Source organism: Dromaius novaehollandiae, chromosome 1, assembly GCF_036370855.1.
Source record: "Dromaius novaehollandiae isolate bDroNov1 chromosome 1, bDroNov1.hap1, whole genome shotgun sequence".
In the NCBI taxonomy this organism is placed as follows: domain Eukaryota; kingdom Metazoa; phylum Chordata; class Aves; order Casuariiformes; family Dromaiidae; genus Dromaius; species Dromaius novaehollandiae.
Genome location: NC_088098.1, coordinates 200,044,843 through 200,064,262, shown reverse-complemented (window position 1 = coordinate 200,064,262; position 19,420 = coordinate 200,044,843). Strand labels below are relative to the sequence as shown.

The window sequence follows — 19,420 nt, the reverse complement described above, 5'->3', positions numbered from 1 at the left end:
GATCTCCTGCTGCTGTTCCCTAATTATTGGATGAAAAGCAAATAAGCTAATGAAGGAAGAAAAAGAATAACCTATGGCTGACTAAGAGCAAATACTGACCTTCATTTATTCTTTTCAGTCAAGCAGTAAGAAAGACTGATACCTAAGTATCAGTCATAATTCCATTATGTTATCAGCATAATTCTGTAATTCCAGCCTTCTACAGTATTTCACTACAGCTTGTGGGAGTTCCAGAAACACAACCTTTTAGTTTAGATTCAAGTGTGTCTTCCCTTAGAACTCTAACATAACAACTACAGAAGTTTGATTAATTTTTGCTAACAGTTGAGTTAATAACACCCTCTAAACTACATGTTGAATTGATAAACTGCTTCCTGTAAGTAGAAGAGGAGACAAGACTTAAGAATTTATATAAGAAAAACACTGATACAGTAACACCCACTGAAAAATAAATTTATTTCAGGAAAACTATAAACAACATATACACAACTTTCAGCTTAAAGAGAGTTTTTGTTTACAGAATTTTACATTATTTTTGCTGGTAATGCTTCCACTAGTTTCTGCACCAACTACAACTTAGTGTCCATGATGATATTGCCATCCTTGTCCTTTACTCTTACTCTCCCAGAGACATACTTTGTTTCCTGGTGTCCATTCATATACACAGTCTTCACAGTACCATCTGGATATTCCCGTCTCTTGAACTGTGATGTGTGCAGTTCTCTCTGGCCATTATTAAACTCTATAGTTTTGCTTCCATCTCTGCATTAAATGATTAAAGAAATTAATAAAAGTGTATTAGTTACCATTTAAGTCATATACAGACATTTACTCTCAGGACAAATATTAAATACACAAGCCTAAATGAAGGAAAAGTTTCAAAAATGTAGTACTTGGGGAAAGTCTGTTTTGTTAAATATCATCCCAGCTAGTTGGTATGCAAAATCATGTTTCTGAGCAGCATGACTTCTTTAGATTTCAAGTATCTACATCATTTTTTTTCTGCACTAAAGCCAATGCTGCAACAGTCCAGGGAAAATTTAAAACTCAGTGTTTTGAAGTTAGACCTGCTTGAGGCACCCAGACTACTCTTAAGTGTTCTCTGGAATTGTGCACAAGTCAGGAAAATCTTTCAGATTAAAGCATGAAAAAAACATGCATAGACATTCAGTCTTTTCCATCTTCTGCAAGCTACAAAAAAGGAAAACTTAAAATACCAAGAGCAAATACATGTTCACAGTACAGTACATTTAAATGTAAAGTTTTAGAAGTAGATAGAAATACCACTATATACTGCATCTATTAAAAGTAGCTAAAAAACTACTACTTTCTCATCAACCAACAGTCCGTAATACATTTTAAGGCAAAGCTTACCGCTGAACACGAACAATAGTGCCATCTGGAAAGATACTTTCTTCTTGTCCATCCAGAAACAAGTTTTTGATAGTTTGATCAGGGAAAGTAATCTCTTTCCTGCCATCAGGATAATGCTTTTCTGAAATATTTTGACACAATAAGCTTATCATATACATAAACAAGTATCTATATAGGCAACAGTTTTGTGGGTTGGTTAGTTTGATGGTTTCTTTACCTATTTGCCCATTTGAAAACTGCAAGACCTCTAAGCCATCAGAGTACGTAGTATGTGTCGTCTTAGCATCAGCATAATAATAGATCTGCAGAAAATGGTGCATATTAATATTTCTGGCCACAAATTTTGTGTGTGTGTGTGCACACGCACACGCTCATGCACACAAATACATATTTATAGAGAAACACAAAAGATTAGCATACATACCACTGTTTGATCAGGCATAACCTGCTTCACATCTCCATTAAAGAAGGTTATAGTTACGGTCCTCCCATCAGAACTCACTTTTTTCCATGTCCCATTGGGGAAAAATATGAGGTGACAGCCATTTTTTAAAACCTTTTCAACCTAAAGAATTGGTTACAAAGCCAATGTTTATGATCAGATTCACATACCCATGAAGCTTTCACAACAGCTGTCCCGTAGAGTTTCAGAGTACCAAGCTCTCATTTTACCTTTCCATCAGGATAGGCAATTTCTTTCTGTATCTCTTTACTGCCTGTATATGCAGGTACAGATGGTATTGAAACAAGCGTTTCATTAGGAGAGATGTCCTGAAATGACAATGGTAATCTAAGCAGAAACTGAAATCAAGCCTTGTCTTTATGCAGCTTTTTCTGGGCTGAGAGGAAGCAAGGAATATGAAGGAAGGAAGCCTAGAAAGGCATAAATTAGGTTTTATGCAACTCAGAGTATAATGTAAATAAGATTAAACTCAGGCTCAGCTATAACTTGTCATCTGTGGTCAGTTTTTTCTGGATTAAAATAGAATTTGTTACAGCATTTCAGCATGGTGCCCAACTGACCAAAGTCATCCTTATCAAGGTTTGAAACAATTGATGAAGTTTCATAAAGTTAAATGCTACCTACAGCAATTAATGTTAGAATGAATCTTGCTTTTTTTTTCCTTCCCCCTATATGGAGCATATAAACATCTAACTTCCCCCCCCCCCCCCAAAGTAAAAACATTTTTCAAAATTCAAGGTGGTGCCAGTTTATCATCATTTTACTTTCTTTCCTCAACCAGAGGAGGTTGCGAATACTAGACACAAGTAAAACATTCTGTATCGATTACTGCCTAATCATTTTCTGGTTTGATAATGACACTGCTGTTTATATAAGAAGCTTGAATCAACAGCTTCATAAGTCACCCTCCAGATAAGTACAAATGACTGTACTACTGTTTTATTTTTTTTCCTTTAAAATCAAATCAAGATACAGGACTTACTTCCATAAAAGTCCTAGAAGCATCTTCTAGTGCCATCACTGTTTCATCTGAGATGTTTCTATCATCATCAGCAGGTGCTGACTTAGGTATTCTAGAAAGTCTTCCTGCTAAGATACATGTAATAAGGTTAATTTATACAGGAAAAAAAGCTACAATTTAAGTGCAAAAATTATGATAAATATACATGAGGTCAAGCTGTACAGAATACCTACATTTCTTATATGCAATAGAAACTGAAAGCAGTATGTTTATAACAAGAATCAGCGTAAGCCAACTCCCTTGGGTATATTACTGCTTTGTATATCAGCAAGAAACTACAACTGAAGAAGCATTGCAACAATCATAATACTTGCACCTTCTCTATTGTTTTATTTAGATAGATTTACAAAGGAGTTTTTTTCCTAACAATCTAGATAACAGTGTTTTTATTAGTTATACTTTACAGTGAATAAAGCAAGACTAATGTAATCTTTTAACAGGAACCGACTGGCAGATTTTTCCCATGTGTCTCCCAGCATGCCAGAAAGATTGCCAAAATAAAACCACCAAGGGCTTCAGTTCTGGAGTGCACTCCTCTAACAGAGGACATAACGGTTGTTTATCTTTAGCACCCTAACAGGAGAGGTTATTTGATTACTCCATATTTCATTATTCATTATGAACAGATACAGCTGCCAACAGCATTGGTTCATAACTATGAAAAGAAGGAAACCAAAGAACAGCAGTACTGTCCACTGCTGTGGCACTGCCCATACGCTTACAGATGCTGTTAGTGGAAGGCTCTGGAGAGAGGCAATAGTGCTGATGCTATCAACATAGTCATCTGATCGTCGCCCACTGCTGGGAGAACGTCAGAGATCAATGCTGTTTTAGATTACAGAACACAGCTTCTGGTATGCCCCAGACCACCAACGTGATCAGAAGCCCTTGCACTCTAAGAATGGCATCATCACAGCTTTCTCCATAATCCTACCCTGGAAAGTATCCATACACTTAAATCCATTTCAGCTGTTCTCAGTCTACTTTTTAGTTGGTGATGCACTCTATTTAACACAAACAAAAATCCCCAGTTACCTTCTTCAAAAGGGTTAACAGAATTCTGTGATTAAACAAACATTTATACCTTTTGCCTGTGAATAACTTTTGCCACTTATCTTGCTGCACTTTTGTGCTGGAAGAAGTGGAGACAGAGTTTGACTTTTCTGGCCTCTATTGGGCAGACGCTGAAAGGAAGTTAATAAGAGTTAGTTGTGGCTTACGTGATGTTTGTTCATAACCAACTGTTCATACACTTGCAATAAAACTTAACAAGATATACCATCTGATAGGAAATTTACTGGAAGCTTTCTACACAAACTATACATTTTTGAGGTTTAGTCAGCCACAGGGCTTGTATAACGTAGCCCAAGGTATATTTTGGAATTCTTCCTGTTTTCTGCCTTACTACCAACAACTACAGAATATTAATTTGGCACAAGTAATCCAGAGTAATAGTTACAGCAATTGCATTTAGTTTTGAAACCAAACAGTGGTGAACTGGCTGGCTTGCCTGGATCATCCTTAGGATGCAAAGGTTCTGAGGTTAGATCCCATCCATTCATTTTTCTCATATAATTGCATCATTTTGAATTTTTAAGTAGGTAAGTTCCTAAAGGGAATGGAAGCTGCATATAGCAAACGTTTACATTTGGACAGAATCGGACATAAACAAAATTCTGTGTCTGTCACCACTAGTAGAGCCCTAAGATTATTAAATTAAAGGAAACATCTACATTGTGTCTGTTAGATTCCAAGCTTATGATCCAAAACTCACAGTATTCACACAGACCAATTTAAAATACCTGAGATGAATAACTTACTACAGACTCCGCTCTTTTTATCCCAAAATTTTCAATTTTCCTCTTGTTCCCAGCAGCTTCAGCTTGTTTCCAGGCTTCTAGACGAAACCTCTCCATAACTCTGACTTCTTCTTTTAGCTCCAAATTCTCATTTAGTAAAGCTTCTATTTGATCTCTAAGACGTCGCTGAGTGGTTAACCATTTCGTCTCTTTTCGTTTTATATCTTCCTGTAACTCTGCAATCTGCTGTTTTAAAGACTTCGAAAGTGCACATTTGAAATTTAAAAAGGTGTATTTTTTAATATACTAAAAGATGTTAATGTTCTAATAAAAATTTACAAGCACAAAAAAGAAGCCCAAGAGACAGTGACAAAGAACAGGTAAGGTCTGCTTAATGGTAGAGGGTGAAAGGTAGGAGAAATTTTCTTCCCCAAAAGAGATACTACTTACTTTAAACTAACAACTTAATAATCTCAACTTCAATCACAGGAAGTGCCTTATGGCCTTCCCAGCATCCTTTGCACTTCAGAGACTGGCCAGCACAAATACGCGGGAGTCAGAAATGTTAACTCTTTAACATTACCTAGAGAAGATCCTTCAAAAATCTTGGCATGGGAGAATAGGGAGGGCACAGTCACATAAAACACACATGAATCTGTCTAGCCAGATCGTTTAGCAAGTGATATTACTTGAACAGATCAAAGCAAGTTAGGAAATTCAACAAGTAATTGTATGGGGAAAGGGGAAATCCACATGATATTTAATACAACTTGTCTGTACATCTCAATTACTACACATCCTGACATCATGAGACAAACAGATCTTGTTTCTTATATCTCTGAGATTTAAAGACAAACAAGTAATCACAAACCGTAACTGCAAATTGTAGAAGGTAACTGTTTGCACTATGGAAAAGTCATAGACAGGAGCACACTTGAATGAAGTTTTATTTTGCATTTTGATCCACTACCATGAGTAAAAACTTGCAACCTAATATTAACTCGTGTAATTTTCTGTCAGAGTTCAGACTATTCTGCTATAGTTTCTATAGCAGCATATGTGCTATGGGCACTTCATAGTATGGAAGCAGGATTAAAAAAAAAAAAAAAAAAAAAAGTTTTTTTTGCCTTAAAGCCCTCAAACATGACATGATAAAATTCCTAACTTGAAATCACTTGCAATCTTCCAAATTCAGTTAGAATTTAGTTCTCTGCCTCCTTTAAATGGATTTAGGTTTTTCCCCACATAGACTAGAAGAATAAGAATTAATATTTTCATACCTGAATTTCATCACGCTCTTTTTTATCTGGAATTGCTCTAGCTTCTGTAGTATATTTTTCAAAAACTTTACGCTCTTTTTGCAGTTTTTTCATTTCTTTCTTTTTATATTCTTCTATTTCAGCCAGTTCTTGAGCTTTCTGCTGTTGAAAGTCTGCAATTTCTTTCCTATAATTATAAAATCCTTCTGTTTTAGCCCCAATCTACCTTACATCTGGGTTTGAAGTGGGAAAATCAAGACACTTAAGACCCAAATTTGGTGGAAATTGATTTAAATCTAGGATCTTTTACCTCCAGGGAGACTATACTAAAAACAGTACTACTTTTTAAGAAATAAGAACTGTGACACGGCCACAGTCCAACAATGCCTGTCTTCATATCTTCTACTCACAAAAGTTATCCTGAATTTAGCAAATCTCTGGCTAGCATCTGCCAGTGTTCCTTAAAACAGCAGAATATCTTACCCAAAAATGTATTGTGAAAAAAATCTGCTAACAACAGCAGGTCACAAACATTAGCCAACAACATGATACTATTTCCAAAACAAAATGAAAGTAACTTTAGGTTATAGAAAAGGATGTGCCGCATGTAAGTCACCAGAGATAATTACTCTGCTCTATTTGTCATTTGTAAATCACCCAGTTCAAATCAAAACATTCCCAGTCTGTGCACACAAACATCCAATCCAAAAGAAGAGCATCAATCACGTTAGCGTGAACGTTAGCTTTGCAAAACCAATTTAAGAATATTTTATCATTCAGAATAAAAGACTACAGAATAAAACACTGTCACATAAAACCTTGAAGAACATCACATTAAACCAAGAGGGGTTCTTAATATTATTCCTAGATTAGCACTTCATATATGAGTAATAATTACAGTTTAACATATATACAGAGCAACCACCAGTTGCTTCACCTATGTCTCCACTGTTATTGAAACACATCAATTAGATATCTGTGTTACTGTAATACTATCTAGGTAGGAACAGAATATGACAGTCTGGAACATACTATCTAAGTGAATACACAAAAATATTTTCAATTAAAAATTACCTGAGATTTGCCAAGGCATGCTCTCTTTCTTCACGGAGTTTAGTTAGAGTTGTGTTTTCAGCTCTGAATCTCTCAATTTCAGTTTCCAATTCAGTGAGTTTCTCTTTCAATATTTGGGATGGAACAGTATTTCCTAGCAAAGAACAAGATCCAAGTTATCTAAACAGTATTTATATAAAGATTCAAGTAAGCAACTATTCCACATTAGTAAAATCAAATTATACTATTTCAAAGATAGTAATATTATTGCAAAAACAAAATCTAATATTAAAATGATAGAGAAAGTGCACTTGAACTTAGCACCTTGAATAGCAAGCATGTATCCATTATCTTCATAAATCTAAATGTACATTAGAAATTGAAATTTGAAGCAGGTTTTCATGTCAAGCTAGAGCAATTATGTGAAAGTACGATAAGGACAGAGTTACAACCAAGAATCGAACAAGAGAGATCATGGTCATAAGCTTTACCAAGTTTTATTCCCAACAAAATCTGCTCACATGCATCACTGAAATGAAATATACTGCAGAGACCCATAAGAGAATTTGCCGGCTTCTTTGCCATCTCAGTTTCCTCTTCAGTCACTACTTAACTTTCCGAGAATTTTAATGGTCTGCTTCTAGGTAGGCAAGAGAGGTGCCTAACTCTTGATGGCAGACCATAGCTAGTTGCCACATTCACCCTTAAATTACTGAGATTCAGTAAATACCCACCCCTCTTATTCCCTGCAAACAAGATCGAGTAGGCATCTTTAGACAACCCTGCAAAATCAGCTCTCCACAAAATACAAACAGGATAGAAAGCAGCAGTATTCATATGAAGTTTTCATAAAAAAAGAAATAAAAAATCCATAATATTCTTTGGAGCAAAGCTTGAAATCAGGATTTCACTACCTCCCAGAGGAAGGATTTAAACACTAGGCTATGCTGTCAGGCTCCCATTGAACAACTACATTTTTAACAATCTCGCAGCTGCAACAGCTTCAACAGGAGGTTTCACAGGCAGTCCTTCCCCAGACTATAACGTTATACTTAGAACAGTTGACATCAGCTTGGGCAGAGCAGGAAAATGAATATACATTTCCCATATTCATTGTGAGTTCTGTATTGTACTGTTAGCTGAAAACAGAGAAAGGGCTGCCACGTACTCCTATGTTATAACGGGAACAAACTAAGCTAACGGTGCATGGCATTACCCTACTGTTGTGTAAATGCATTCTACCACTGAAAAAGGAGGTCCTGCTTCATCTTATACATCCCTTTGTTACTTCCCTTGATTTGGAACCAATGATCAAGCAGCTTCAGATTAAATTAGTACAATGTGCTGGTCTGACAGAAGACTAGCCTTCAGAAAGAAGCTAACATTATTTATAAATAAATGTTCATTGATCTTACTCATCCTGCAAACTGCACAATTGCTAGATCTAAGACAGGGAGAAACAGCAGACATGCAACTGGGAGAGGAGATGAAGGATAAGGCAGCAGCCATTCCCTCCAGCATAAGTCCATGCTTACACCCTTTGGTGTAATGTCAGTTTGTATCTTACATCTTAGAAGGAAAGACTTTTAATACATTTCCTCTTCAATATTTCCTACCAGTTACCGTTTCCTCACCTCCTGGTTCCTGTTCCACATTTGATTTGATTTCATGCTCTGAATGACAGCCTGTCTTCTGTTTCGGTTTCAGTGAAGGAAACAGTTTCATCATCAGGTTTGATGTAGGTCCCTTTGAATCACCATCCACTGCAGGCTGTTTAGACAGTTCATCTCCTCTCTTTGAGGCAACTTTTCTCTTTATTGTTTTATCTGGGACAAAGATATCATTTTTACAGGAAAATTCTGTCTGTGGGGGCATCTTAGTTGTATTTTTTTCAGGTAAATCATTCTGAACATAATTTTCATCAAGATCACTCCATGTTCTTTCATCATCAAACTCAAACTTACTCCTATTTATACAAGACAGGCTTCTCTGATGGTCTGAAGCTTTGCTTTGCTTTGACAGTGCACTGCAATCTTTGTCTGATAAGTCAAGGTCAGCATCTCCATTTTTTCTTTCTCTGCTAATGTCTGTAACACAACCTCCATAAGCAAAAAATTCTGGATCACTCTCTCTATGGCTCATAAAGGATGCATTAGTATCTTCACTTTCACATTTTAACGTGGTCTCAGATTCTTTCTCAGAATCTGTAGTAATATCACTGTTTCCTTCATCCTTATCTTCAGTTACAATCCATTGAGTACTTTTTAAAGCAGGGGCTGCTGTCATGGAAGAAGCTGAAAACATTATACTATCTGTTCTATCTGTTTTATTGAACTGATCCTTCAGTCTAAAAGCTGTTCCTGAAGTTGATACTGTATATATAACTGCTCTGTCATTTTTATTTCCCTGTGTGTCAGAGTTTGCCCTTTTATTTTTCTTATTTTCAAGTGTAATAGCCAGTGCATTTACTTGCTGTTGTTTTGCCTTGATAGGGGTAGAAGACATTCTCCGTCCTTTTAAAGTCCGCTGATCTTGATCTAAGATCCTTTGCACAAATGAGGAATTACTTGAGAAAGATATTTCATCTGCAGCTTGTTCTAGAAACAAGAACTCATCTAATTCTAGATTTTCTTTTTCCTTTTCTTTTTCCCAGTTTTCCAGCTTATTCTGAAATGAAACTTCAAAAGACAGCTCTGGGCCTTTTACAGAGTGACTTATAGAACATTTAGAATTAGAAAAGGCACCGGTCAGCTCATGAGACAACTGAGGCTCTTCTGTGTCAGGTAATTTGTTTCTGACTCTGCTACCAGTGTTAACGGATTTAGCAAATTCCATGATGTTCTCTTTATTTTCTATTTCGTTGTTAATTTCTGATGGGAAAGAATCTCTCATCTGTCCATGAAGATTCTTTCCTATTTGCACTCTTGTTTCTAATGGGAAGGTATTTTTTCCATTGTGATTCCTGAGTACCAGGGTTTTCTGAACAGGACCATGCTTTGCTTTATCAGACTGGTTATATTTTTTACATGGTGCAAAAGAGTTCTCAGAAACCAGTTCTTTGCCAAGAGGCACAGTTTTTTTCTGTATTTGTGATCTGTCAATTTTAACATTTCTGTCCTCTGAAGCACTTTGTTGAGGTTTTAGTTTGTTTTCCCTAAGCTTTGTTATCTTAGATTTGGCATTAGTAAACCTTGTTAAGCCTTCTCCTCTTTTCAGGAAGGGTCGTTTGATCACTGGTTTTTGAATGGTTGATCTACTTGTCTCCTGTAAGGGGGTAAGGAAAAGAAGCAAATGCAAAATGTTAAAAGCTCCTTATACAGTTTAAGATTTCTTCAAATAATGCCACATGAGTAGGAATTTATATAGGATGTCTCTACTGGATTTCTAAAGACCACTTAAACAAATGAAATAATTGGGGTTTGTTGTTTTAAAAAATTTTAACATTGCATTCAGTGTTAGCTTTTAGACACTAGAATCTGCCTCATACATTTGTAAGATACCTATAATATTTTGTCACAATATATAAAGAACAATAAAGTTAAAAAATAAAAGAACCTGTAACTCTTGGTTTTGCTTCAGACGCCGCTGTTCTAGTTGTATCTGTTCTTCCAGGAATTCTTCAAATGTCTGTTTCTTCTCCTGAATCCCAGCTTTAATAGGTCTGGTGTAATTCAGAACCAAGTCTTACATTTTTATATAAAATAACTGTGTTTAACATCATTGCTATTCAAAGACCTAAGATCTAATTGCACAAAAGATGACAAATTATGAAGTATTTCAGTCATTAAGTGGCAAAGTTAACCCAAGGAATACATTATACCACTTGTTGTTTATCTTTTGAGAAATGGTTTATCAAATCCCTGCTATAACGAACAACATATATACAGAAGATACCGTATGCAAGTTCTGCTGTTTCTTCTTTCACTACTTTTCTCAGTGATCCATTCTTCTGCCTGAACCAAGCTTTCACTCAGATTCTAGTCATACTGCCTATTTATACAACATAGTCCTAATGCTGATTCACAGTAATGCCATTGAAATAATGTTCCTTCTCTCTCCCTTTGATTAGAGACTCCTACTCCTTCACTGTCTGGAACAACTATTTCTTGGCTTTGTGATGACCAGGCAGCTAAGGTAGAGCTTTAAAACAATTCCAACCACTATTTTTATTCCACCAACTCCAGGAACAAAGCTATTACCATACATGAGAAGGCTTCTCCCACAAGCACTATTATTACTTCTTGGCCATCCACAGATGCTTACAACATAACTCCTGGTAATAGAAGGGGCCTTACACTCCTCTTTCACATTACTTCTTTTGCCACCTAACAGTGGCGGTGGAGGTTGTAATTAATCAAGTTGGGAGCAGTAATTATAACTGTTTATATACTAAGCCTATACCAAAATGTGCTTCTAAACTGTCATTACCTCATGCTGCACACACTTTATGCCATGTCTTTCACAGCACAAGCAATTTCAAGCTAGAGCCTCTCTTACCGCTGGTCTCTACAGTATCTAGCAAAATGAAATCCTTGGTTGGGAAAGCTATACAAATTGAGAATATTAGACTCTTTCAATCAGGACTCCTAAATCAGTCAAACCAGAGTTAGCTATTCGATAAAAATATGCATAACAATGGTCTTAATTACCTTTCCTCTGTATTAGTCACCCATAAGTGTTTTTCTGCATTGGAATTTTCTGAGAAATCTGCACTTCCAACACATGCATGATCAATGTGACAGTCTTTGCTCTTCACTGATTTTTCCATCTTTTGTTCTGGACACCACATGCTTTTTCCTGTGAAATGACAGAAAACTGTATTTTTTTCTAACATAAAAATCAGTTTTTGGCTCTACTTTTACAAAGCATTCAGATGAGATTAAAAGCAGAAGGGAGCACTGTGATCATGTAGTCTGAATTCCCACACAACATAGTCCTAAGATTTCCCCAAATTAATTCTTATTTGAATTGAAGCTCTCTTTTTAGGGGAACATCCAATTCTGCATTTACATTTTCCACAGATCTTTGTACCTCATTTTAATTGTTCATCTTCTTTGCTGTTGTTAATTTATGACTTAAATCCAAATTTGTTCAGTTACTTTACCTTTGCTGTACAGAAGAGCTCTCTTATCAAGCTTGTTTCCCATGTACATACATATAAATTAAGATCAATTGCTCCTTTTACATCCTTTTAACCAACCAACAGTTTTCAGCAACCATATTAAATTGCTAAATTAAAACAGAATTAGTTTTCCAGCCAGAGCATCACAGTAGTCACACTGGTGCCAATGGTAAAACTGAGGAGAACAGGAAAGGTGAGAAACTCTAGCGCATTGTTTCTGATGTATAAATAACTTCTGGTTATACAGTGGGATCTCTTTGTCAACTCACAGCCATCTTGACCCCTAGTTCCAGTTCAGTTACTAATCCTCACAATAGGGCTGGTAGGAAGACATTCTGTATTTCTCGATAGATCGTTATTTTCCATTCACCATATGAAAATATGGGTTCAATTCAGCCCAACTTACCAACAATCCAGCTATCCAAGATTTGTCATTATTTATCATTTTCCCAGTCTTTATCATATATAGGCTTTAACAGTAATGATTATAGTTTTTCCTAAAACAGACAAACATTTTATACAGACAAAAGAACCTGATTTTTCTGCACGCTGCTTTTAACAAAACTCAAATGGACATCAACAGGAACTCTCTAAGGCCTACAAGCTGATAGTATGTCAACTGATGAAGTATTTACCAAAGTAAACCAGTATTTACCTAAAAAGACACAATAAATGGTAGCAAATTATTATGTTCAGTAAATATGGAGGAAAAAAAACACCACACACATCAACTTATCTTAAAAAGGTGTTTCTTTCAACAAATGACTAACCAGTGGTATATTTGTCTTCCTCATTGTTTTTCAAGCAATTCTGCATTTTCAGAGGCACACCCAGACTTTGTTTCTCACAGGCAGAGACTGCTGAAAGACTGCTCTTCAAGGCTGAGATGCATTCCTTGTTGTTTAACTTTTGTAAAAATCCACTGTCCTGTGTATGCGAAGAAACGTTATTGAGAGCAAAAGCTCTGTCTTCATTGTGGTTCTGATATACAGATGATGGAAACTGGTGTAAAGCTGTCAAGCCCACTGAATGTTCAGATCTTAGGTTTTGACCTTCAGCTACTAGAGCAGAGCCTTGAAAGAAAAAGAAAAAAGGTGTCATTGTATTTGTATTATTGTATCACTACTGTTCCGAAAAGAAAAGAAGTGGCACTGAAGAGCAAGACTGATCATCCAGACTTCATCCTTACACTCCTGATCAAGAATAAGCCATGAGGCAATCTGGGTTTTTTTCCCCACTTAAGACTAATCCCTAAGCTAACTTTCTCAGGTATGCAGAGTGAAAGAAAGGTAGTCATTTAAGTCGGCATGGACTGATACTGCCAGCAAAAGGAAGTGCCCCTGCTCAGCTGACTTTTTTTCACTCCCGTGCTGTCCCCTCCCTTTGCACATAACAAATTGGACTGGAATACTGATCCTGGTTACAAATGTTTGGTTTTGGTTGGTTGGCTGGGTTGGTTTTTTTGTTTGTTTGTTTGTTTGTTTGTTTTTAAAAACAGTGATCACCTTCCCTGTCCAGTTCACCATCTGAACAATTCGTGCTGCACAATCACAAACAAGGAAGGACCACTTCTTTTGGATACAGTGCCAGCTTAAAGCAATCAAAAATACTGTTAGAAACAGCTAATCGGAGATGAAAGTAATTGTTTTATACTGTCTTTTATATTTAGACTATGCTCTTTGAAACAAGGGTTCCCATCATAATGCATGTTGATTAAGTTACAATTATATATACAAATATATTAAGTTACAAATTTTATAACAACAGGATATTTGGGTGCTACTGCAGAAGGAATATTATCAAACACTGAAATGATGCGGTGCTTATCTTTGACTAATTAAGTAGTTTTAAGAGGAAGAACATTGACTTCATTTTCCAGTTAAAATGTGAAAGTGTATTCAAACTCCTGAGTTTACTCAAGGTACGTCATCTGCTTTATTTCTCAGCTTACCAAGAACTGCTGTCTGGCCAGATACCATGCTGAGTAGCTTCTGCTGCTCTTCCATGAGCCTTTGAAGTTGTTCCATCTGTTGTTTCTTTAGCTGTTCCTGTTTCTGTTGTTGCAATTCCTTCAGCTTTTCAAGCAAAAAATAAATGTGTTTGAAGGTAATTTTACTTAGAATATATCTCAGAATAAGTGTTATCAAAACAACAAGTATTTGCTGTTTTAAAGATGTTCTATTAGGTAAGTAAAACATGAAAAAAAATCTAAAAATTATGAAGTGCTATCCTGAACAAAACTGCCATTTTTCCTATCTGTGAATGTATATACTATTTCCAGCTTGCCTAACAATACTACTAGTCTTAATACTTAACAATTCCCCTTCAGATTTCAACATTAGAACCAGCTATTACTCATTATTTAGCAACTGTTAGATACTGCTGACATTACTGGAAAAGTGAATATATTTTCCTAACATGTAAAACAGAGGGGAAAAAAAAAAAAAAAAAAAAACGGCAACAACTTCTAACAAAGGGGACAAGGAGGTTAGTTCTTGATCCCTAACAGCAAGATTTATTAAAGTGTCTCTTAACATTTTCAGCTAACATTTTATATCTGGCAACTGAGGAGAGCTACAAGCAGACGTACAGCCAGTTACAGTGGCTTAACTAGCAAGGTCACTTCAAGAGGCCGGGTGGGGGGGAGGGAGGGAAGGAAATCAATCATAGGGTCATAAATCCATGCTTTTTGGTCCCAAAGTCTTGGATACTTCATCATATTCAACACTAAAACCTCTCATCACCTAAACAGAGCCTGGTATATGGGTGTGTATACCTATTTTGAGAACTAATAGAAAATGTTCCTTGCTATGTTGCAAGAACATACAACTTTACTGTCTTCTTTTGTGATTTTCCAACGTACTGGAATATTTGGACTGAAGTACTACCATTGTAACGACCAGCACTAGCACTCTGTTTCCACAGCTTGAAGTGAAGTAGTAATGGATTACTCTAAAACAAAGTGCATCTTTTCAGTTTAAAAAAATTGACAACAAACACTCTGCCACTGAATGCACTTTCATTTCTGAACTGGAACCTGTGCCAGCTAGAAACAACAGACATTAATTAGATCTTCAATAACTTTTGCGAAGGAGGACAATAACCTTTATTCATGTGTAGAGACTTGCCCTTTAAGCATGGTCTGTTCTATACTGCAAAGGTTTGCCTGCTTTCAAGTATGACAAATCACGTGCAGGAACAAAATAACTCCTAGTTGGTGTTATGTCAAGAATTTTATAACTTTTACCTGTTCAAGCTTTTGTAAGAGTGGATCATTGTAGTCTGATTTATTCTGACCATCCACTTCACCACGGACAAACTCTGTTTCAGAGGCTTCTAAATTATATGCTGCTGCTGGAAAAGATGTTTCAGTGGTATGTTGCTGAAGTCTACAAGAGCTGCTGGATTCCAGTATTTCTTCTTCACACAAGGAGTCCTCACTTATAGAGCAGCTGTTTGAAAGATGCAGCACTTCAGGGAAAGCTGTGATGTTTTCATGTCCAGATAACAGACGTTCTTCATTGCTTTTCAACCCAGGAAAATTAGGATCTAATAAGACTCCAGCACGGGAAGTGTCAGACATCCAAGGTGCAATGAAGTTCGGTTCACTACTTAGATCTTCAACAGTTGGCATCTTGTATTCCAATTTAATGTTGCATCAGCAAATAACATAATAATATAACATTATCTATTGTTAAAATAGTAAAATTATCAAAAAGTTTCAAGTGTTTGGTATGGATGATTATCTTTTCGCGCCTAGAAATTAAACAAATAAACAGAATGAGAAGTCTACAATAATAGATCCTCAAACAGAAATTTATTCTCTTATACCCAGCAATATATTTATAAAACTGAGTCACTATGTATTTTTCCCTAGGCAATAAAATCAATTTGGACCACTAGTAACGAACATACAGGAAGTCAACACAATCTAACTTTTAAACTTTAATATTAACTGCATTCAAATAAATAACATCTCAAATGTTATAAAGCAATACACAATATTCTATTTGATAGCACAGGGACAGCTTCAGAGCTTTTAGAAAGCATTCACAACAAAAGGAGAGAGAAATCTTTTGAGGAGCTGAAAAAGATACTTCCCTCACAGGACCTTCATATTAGTATAATTTTTAAAGTCTGTCTACATACAATCATTTTACTGTGCATATGTCAGTGCAGCACTTATCATCATTTTCATGCGTTCCTTGGTTTCTCATGGGAACTCTACAACGATGCTGCCTGTTAACCTCGTCCTCCTCCTGTCTTTCTTTTTTTTTTTTTTTTTTAACTCAGAAAGAGTTTGAAGACTATAAAAGCATCAGTGATGATCAAATTGCCACAAGCTTCATGAAGCAGTAATGAATTCAGGTAGCTAAGAAGCCTGGTGTGATGTCCCCACTAAGGCCAGAGGCAGAACCGCCACTGCTCATATGGCAACAACAGTCTGGCCACTCAGCACTGCTACCTCAAGCAAGTCCGAGAACAACTAACTCTCTGCCTGTGCATATGGCACATCCTAAGGAATACAGACAGAAGAAGGGGTAGGGAACAAAGGACATTCAACTATAGGAAACCATTCATCAACAGTCCTGCTGATCAGGAAGCAGCATTTTAAAGTTTCCTCATTCCCAAGAGATCAGTCCATGCCAGCTCTTGTTTAATTCTGCACATATGCAGAAGCTGTAGAAGCGCTTAAGCTTTTAACCGAAGTTTCACAGAGGCAACAACAGGAGAAGCAGCAGACTGGCCTATAACTAGGGGAGACAGCAAGATTCCCTTAAACGAATGGTTTTCAACATCATTCTGTTTTCAGACACCACTGGAACTTCCCCTGCAAGGTGCAGATTCCTGCATAAGCAAATTTAAACCTGCTGAATTTACACTTTTTTTCGTGTGACCTTTTGGAGATCCCTTCAGAGCAGCCTGTCAGTTCACAAGCAGATGCCAGAAGATAGACAACACACCGAAAACTCATTGATCATTGCCCACCAGGTTTTGAGACCCCCCAAAAAACACCCTCCTAAAATTTATATGAACTGTCTGATAAAATTGCGGTCTATTTAAAGCTTCTCCTAAAGCTTAAGGGCAGCAGCTCCTCTGCACAGACCAAAAGGGCTGGCAGCGCCGAAGCTGAACTGTAACCTTCCAGGGGAGAGAAGGTGGGCGAGGGGGAAGGACCCCCCAAAAGCCGGCAGGGCCCTCCTCGGCGGCGAGGAAACGAGCGCAGCCTTTCTCCCTGCTCCGAAGCAGAGCCGGGGCGCCAAGGCCAGGCGGCATCGCCCTTCCCCCGGGGACACACCAGCCCCCAGCACCGCGACGCCCTCACAGAGCGCGGCCCGAGGGCGGCCGGCCCCCGCCGCCCCCCAGCCCCGGGGCAGCTTCGACCCCTGCCCCTCGCAGGTGCCGAGGCGGCAGCGAGAGCCCCGCTCCTCGCACCGCCGCTCGCCGCCGCCGCACCGCTCCGGCCGCCCGCCCTCCCCGGCTCTTACAAACCTGCCGCCATCGCACAGCCTCCTAGCGCCACAGGCTGAACAACGCCCCGCGCGAGGCATGCTGGGAGTTGTAGTCCCAAGCCTCCGCCCTCCCAGCCCAGCTGCGAGGGGCCCTGCAGCGTTCGAACTACAGCTCCCACGAGCCTCAGCAGCCAAAGGCCGTTGATGGGCTTCAACGGTAGCTACCGCCCCCCGCTCCTGTTCCTGCTCGGGGCTGTTGGAGGCGGCGGCGATCGGTCTGCGGCGGTTTCTTTCCGGCACCTCGCGCTGCTCCTCGTTCCCGGGGCCGCCTTGCAGGTAGAAGCGGCTCGCTTTTCCCCCCGGCTCTCTCCGCTGTCGCCGCTCGCGGCCCTGTGGGATCGCGGCTCGCAGGCGTCGCCCCGGAGCCGCGGCGCGCAGCTCGCCGCGCCCCGGCACCCCAAGGCGGCCGGGAAAACCGTGCAGGTTAACGGCCGCTTCCGCGCAGTAGCCGTTGACAACTGCAGTGAGAGGTGTACGAGGAAACTGCCGGGTAGTGAGCGGCCCGCAGGCCTTCCAGGGTGGCGTTTTCTGGGGGATGCTGTTTGCTTCTGCAGCCGTTTCTTACGCCGTTTTAATCTTTAAATAGCCGCAGTAAGTGACAAACGGGCGAAGAGCACGCCTTGTCTTTCTGACATTTTGCGTTTTAGGTCTGCTCCGTCTCGCTGAACTTCTTTTTTTTTCTCTTCGAAAATTAGCCGTTTACTAAAAGCTCACGGTGCGTTGCAGGTTGTGACCTGGTTTTGTCCTTTCCTCTCGTGGGCAGCTACAGAACTGTGCACTAGGCTGTGTGGACCCGTGTCAGCCCTTCCAATGGCCGAATACTCATTTTAATTTCAGCTCTTTCTTCTTTCTGTAATTCCACCTGGTTCTTTCTCCTAAACTTTCCATCATCTTCCTTGCACTTTCACTTTGCCAGTTACGAATATATTTTCTACATGATTGTCCTCAAACTGGGTTCTGCCTTAACAGCATGAAGCTACTGTGATAGGAAAGATGAGGATTTCTACCTATGCCTTTTTAAGGCACAGCATCACGTTGAATTCCTTTGACATCTTTATTAGGAAAGCACGGTAGAGATTTGTTTTCAATATTTCTGTATGGTGAAGGCCTTACAGGACTCCATATTATTCATGGACTATTTTGGGGTGATAAAAACTTCATCCCCCAGCTCCCTCTGGTGTCACCGCTCCCTCTACATGCTAAAAATGTAATCTGTTGCTCGTGGTGGTCCCAAGCTCACAGTTTGATCAGCAAGTACAAGCTCACAATTCCTTTGAGGCAAATAGGCCCTAATGATCTTCACCAACACAAAATAAAATTGTAGGAATTAAGCCAGCAGTGATTGTCAGCAGTTTTCCTTTAAATAACTTCCTTATCTGGTGCTGCCACAACACAGTTACCAGTTTTAAGTGTCTGTCAGCTGCTAATTAATTTTCAACACGCAGGTTCAATAGAACAATCTCCTATTCTGATTTTAAAGTTTGAAAGTTTTACAGTTCAGAAAATATTTATTTCTAGGATTCAGAGCGTAGAGGCTTGCTCAGAATTTGCAGTGCATGTGGGATCTCTCATCAAGTTGGAAAAAACTCTTTTTTTTTCCTCCGAATGGCCCGTCCAAAAGAGAGGGCACTTAATGTCAGGCATTTTTGGCCAGCACAAGAATTACTTTCCTTTCACATTGTCTTTGCTTTTCGAGGAGCAATTTCTTATTTGTTCTGCCTCATCTTGTGGGTCCAGGATGAATTTGGAGAAGGCAGATATTCTGGATTGTCACTTTTGTCCAGTCATCTCACAGTTAGAAATATTTTGTCTTAAG

At 38.5% G+C, this 19,420-nt stretch overlaps 2 protein-coding genes across 3 annotated transcripts in view; one reads left to right on the top strand and one right to left on the bottom strand.

The window, feature by feature from the left end:
• Positions 1-437: 437 nt before the first annotated feature.
• CENPJ (centromere protein J) lies at positions 438-17,636 on the bottom strand. 2 transcript variants are annotated; one of them, XM_026112111.2, is made up of 17 exons: positions 17,585-17,636; positions 15,339-15,847; positions 14,043-14,166; positions 12,862-13,164; positions 11,619-11,766; positions 10,525-10,630; positions 8,604-10,233; positions 6,991-7,123; positions 5,938-6,103; positions 4,679-4,915; positions 3,943-4,042; positions 2,820-2,926; positions 2,047-2,145; positions 1,799-1,939; positions 1,592-1,676; positions 1,375-1,495; positions 438-762 (listed from the first exon to the last, which is right to left on the bottom strand). In XM_026112111.2, the coding sequence occupies exons 2-17, from the start codon at positions 15,723-15,725 to the stop codon at positions 570-572; spliced, it is 4,080 nt and encodes a 1,359-aa protein (XP_025967896.2). In that variant the 5' UTR covers positions 15,726-15,847; positions 17,585-17,636; the 3' UTR covers positions 438-569. The 2 variants fall into 2 exon arrangements, with proteins under 2 accessions (XP_025967896.2, XP_025967897.2); XM_026112112.2 differs by having other exon boundaries at positions 2,820-2,923.
• Positions 17,637-17,739: 103 nt separating this feature from the next.
• Positions 17,740-19,420, top strand: part of PARP4 (poly(ADP-ribose) polymerase family member 4) — a 46,374-nt gene continuing 44,693 nt past the window's right edge. Inside the window, exon 1 of the mRNA XM_026112099.2 lies at positions 17,740-17,880. The gene's annotated coding sequence lies outside the window, so the exon portion shown is untranslated. The remainder of the gene's footprint in view (positions 17,881-19,420) is intronic.

Coding starts and splice junctions, on each gene's coding strand:
- CENPJ (XM_026112111.2), bottom strand. CDS start 15,725: ATGCCAACTGTTGAAGATCTAAGTAGTGAACCGAACTTCATTGCACCT. Junction 4,916..5,937: donor AAGAGCGTGATGAAATTCAG/GTATGAAAATAT, acceptor GCACTTTCGAAG/TCTTTAAAACAGCAGATTGC. Junction 1,677..1,798: donor TTATGCCTGATCAAACAGTG/GTATGTATGCTA, acceptor CATTTTCTGCAG/ATCTATTATTATGCTGATGC.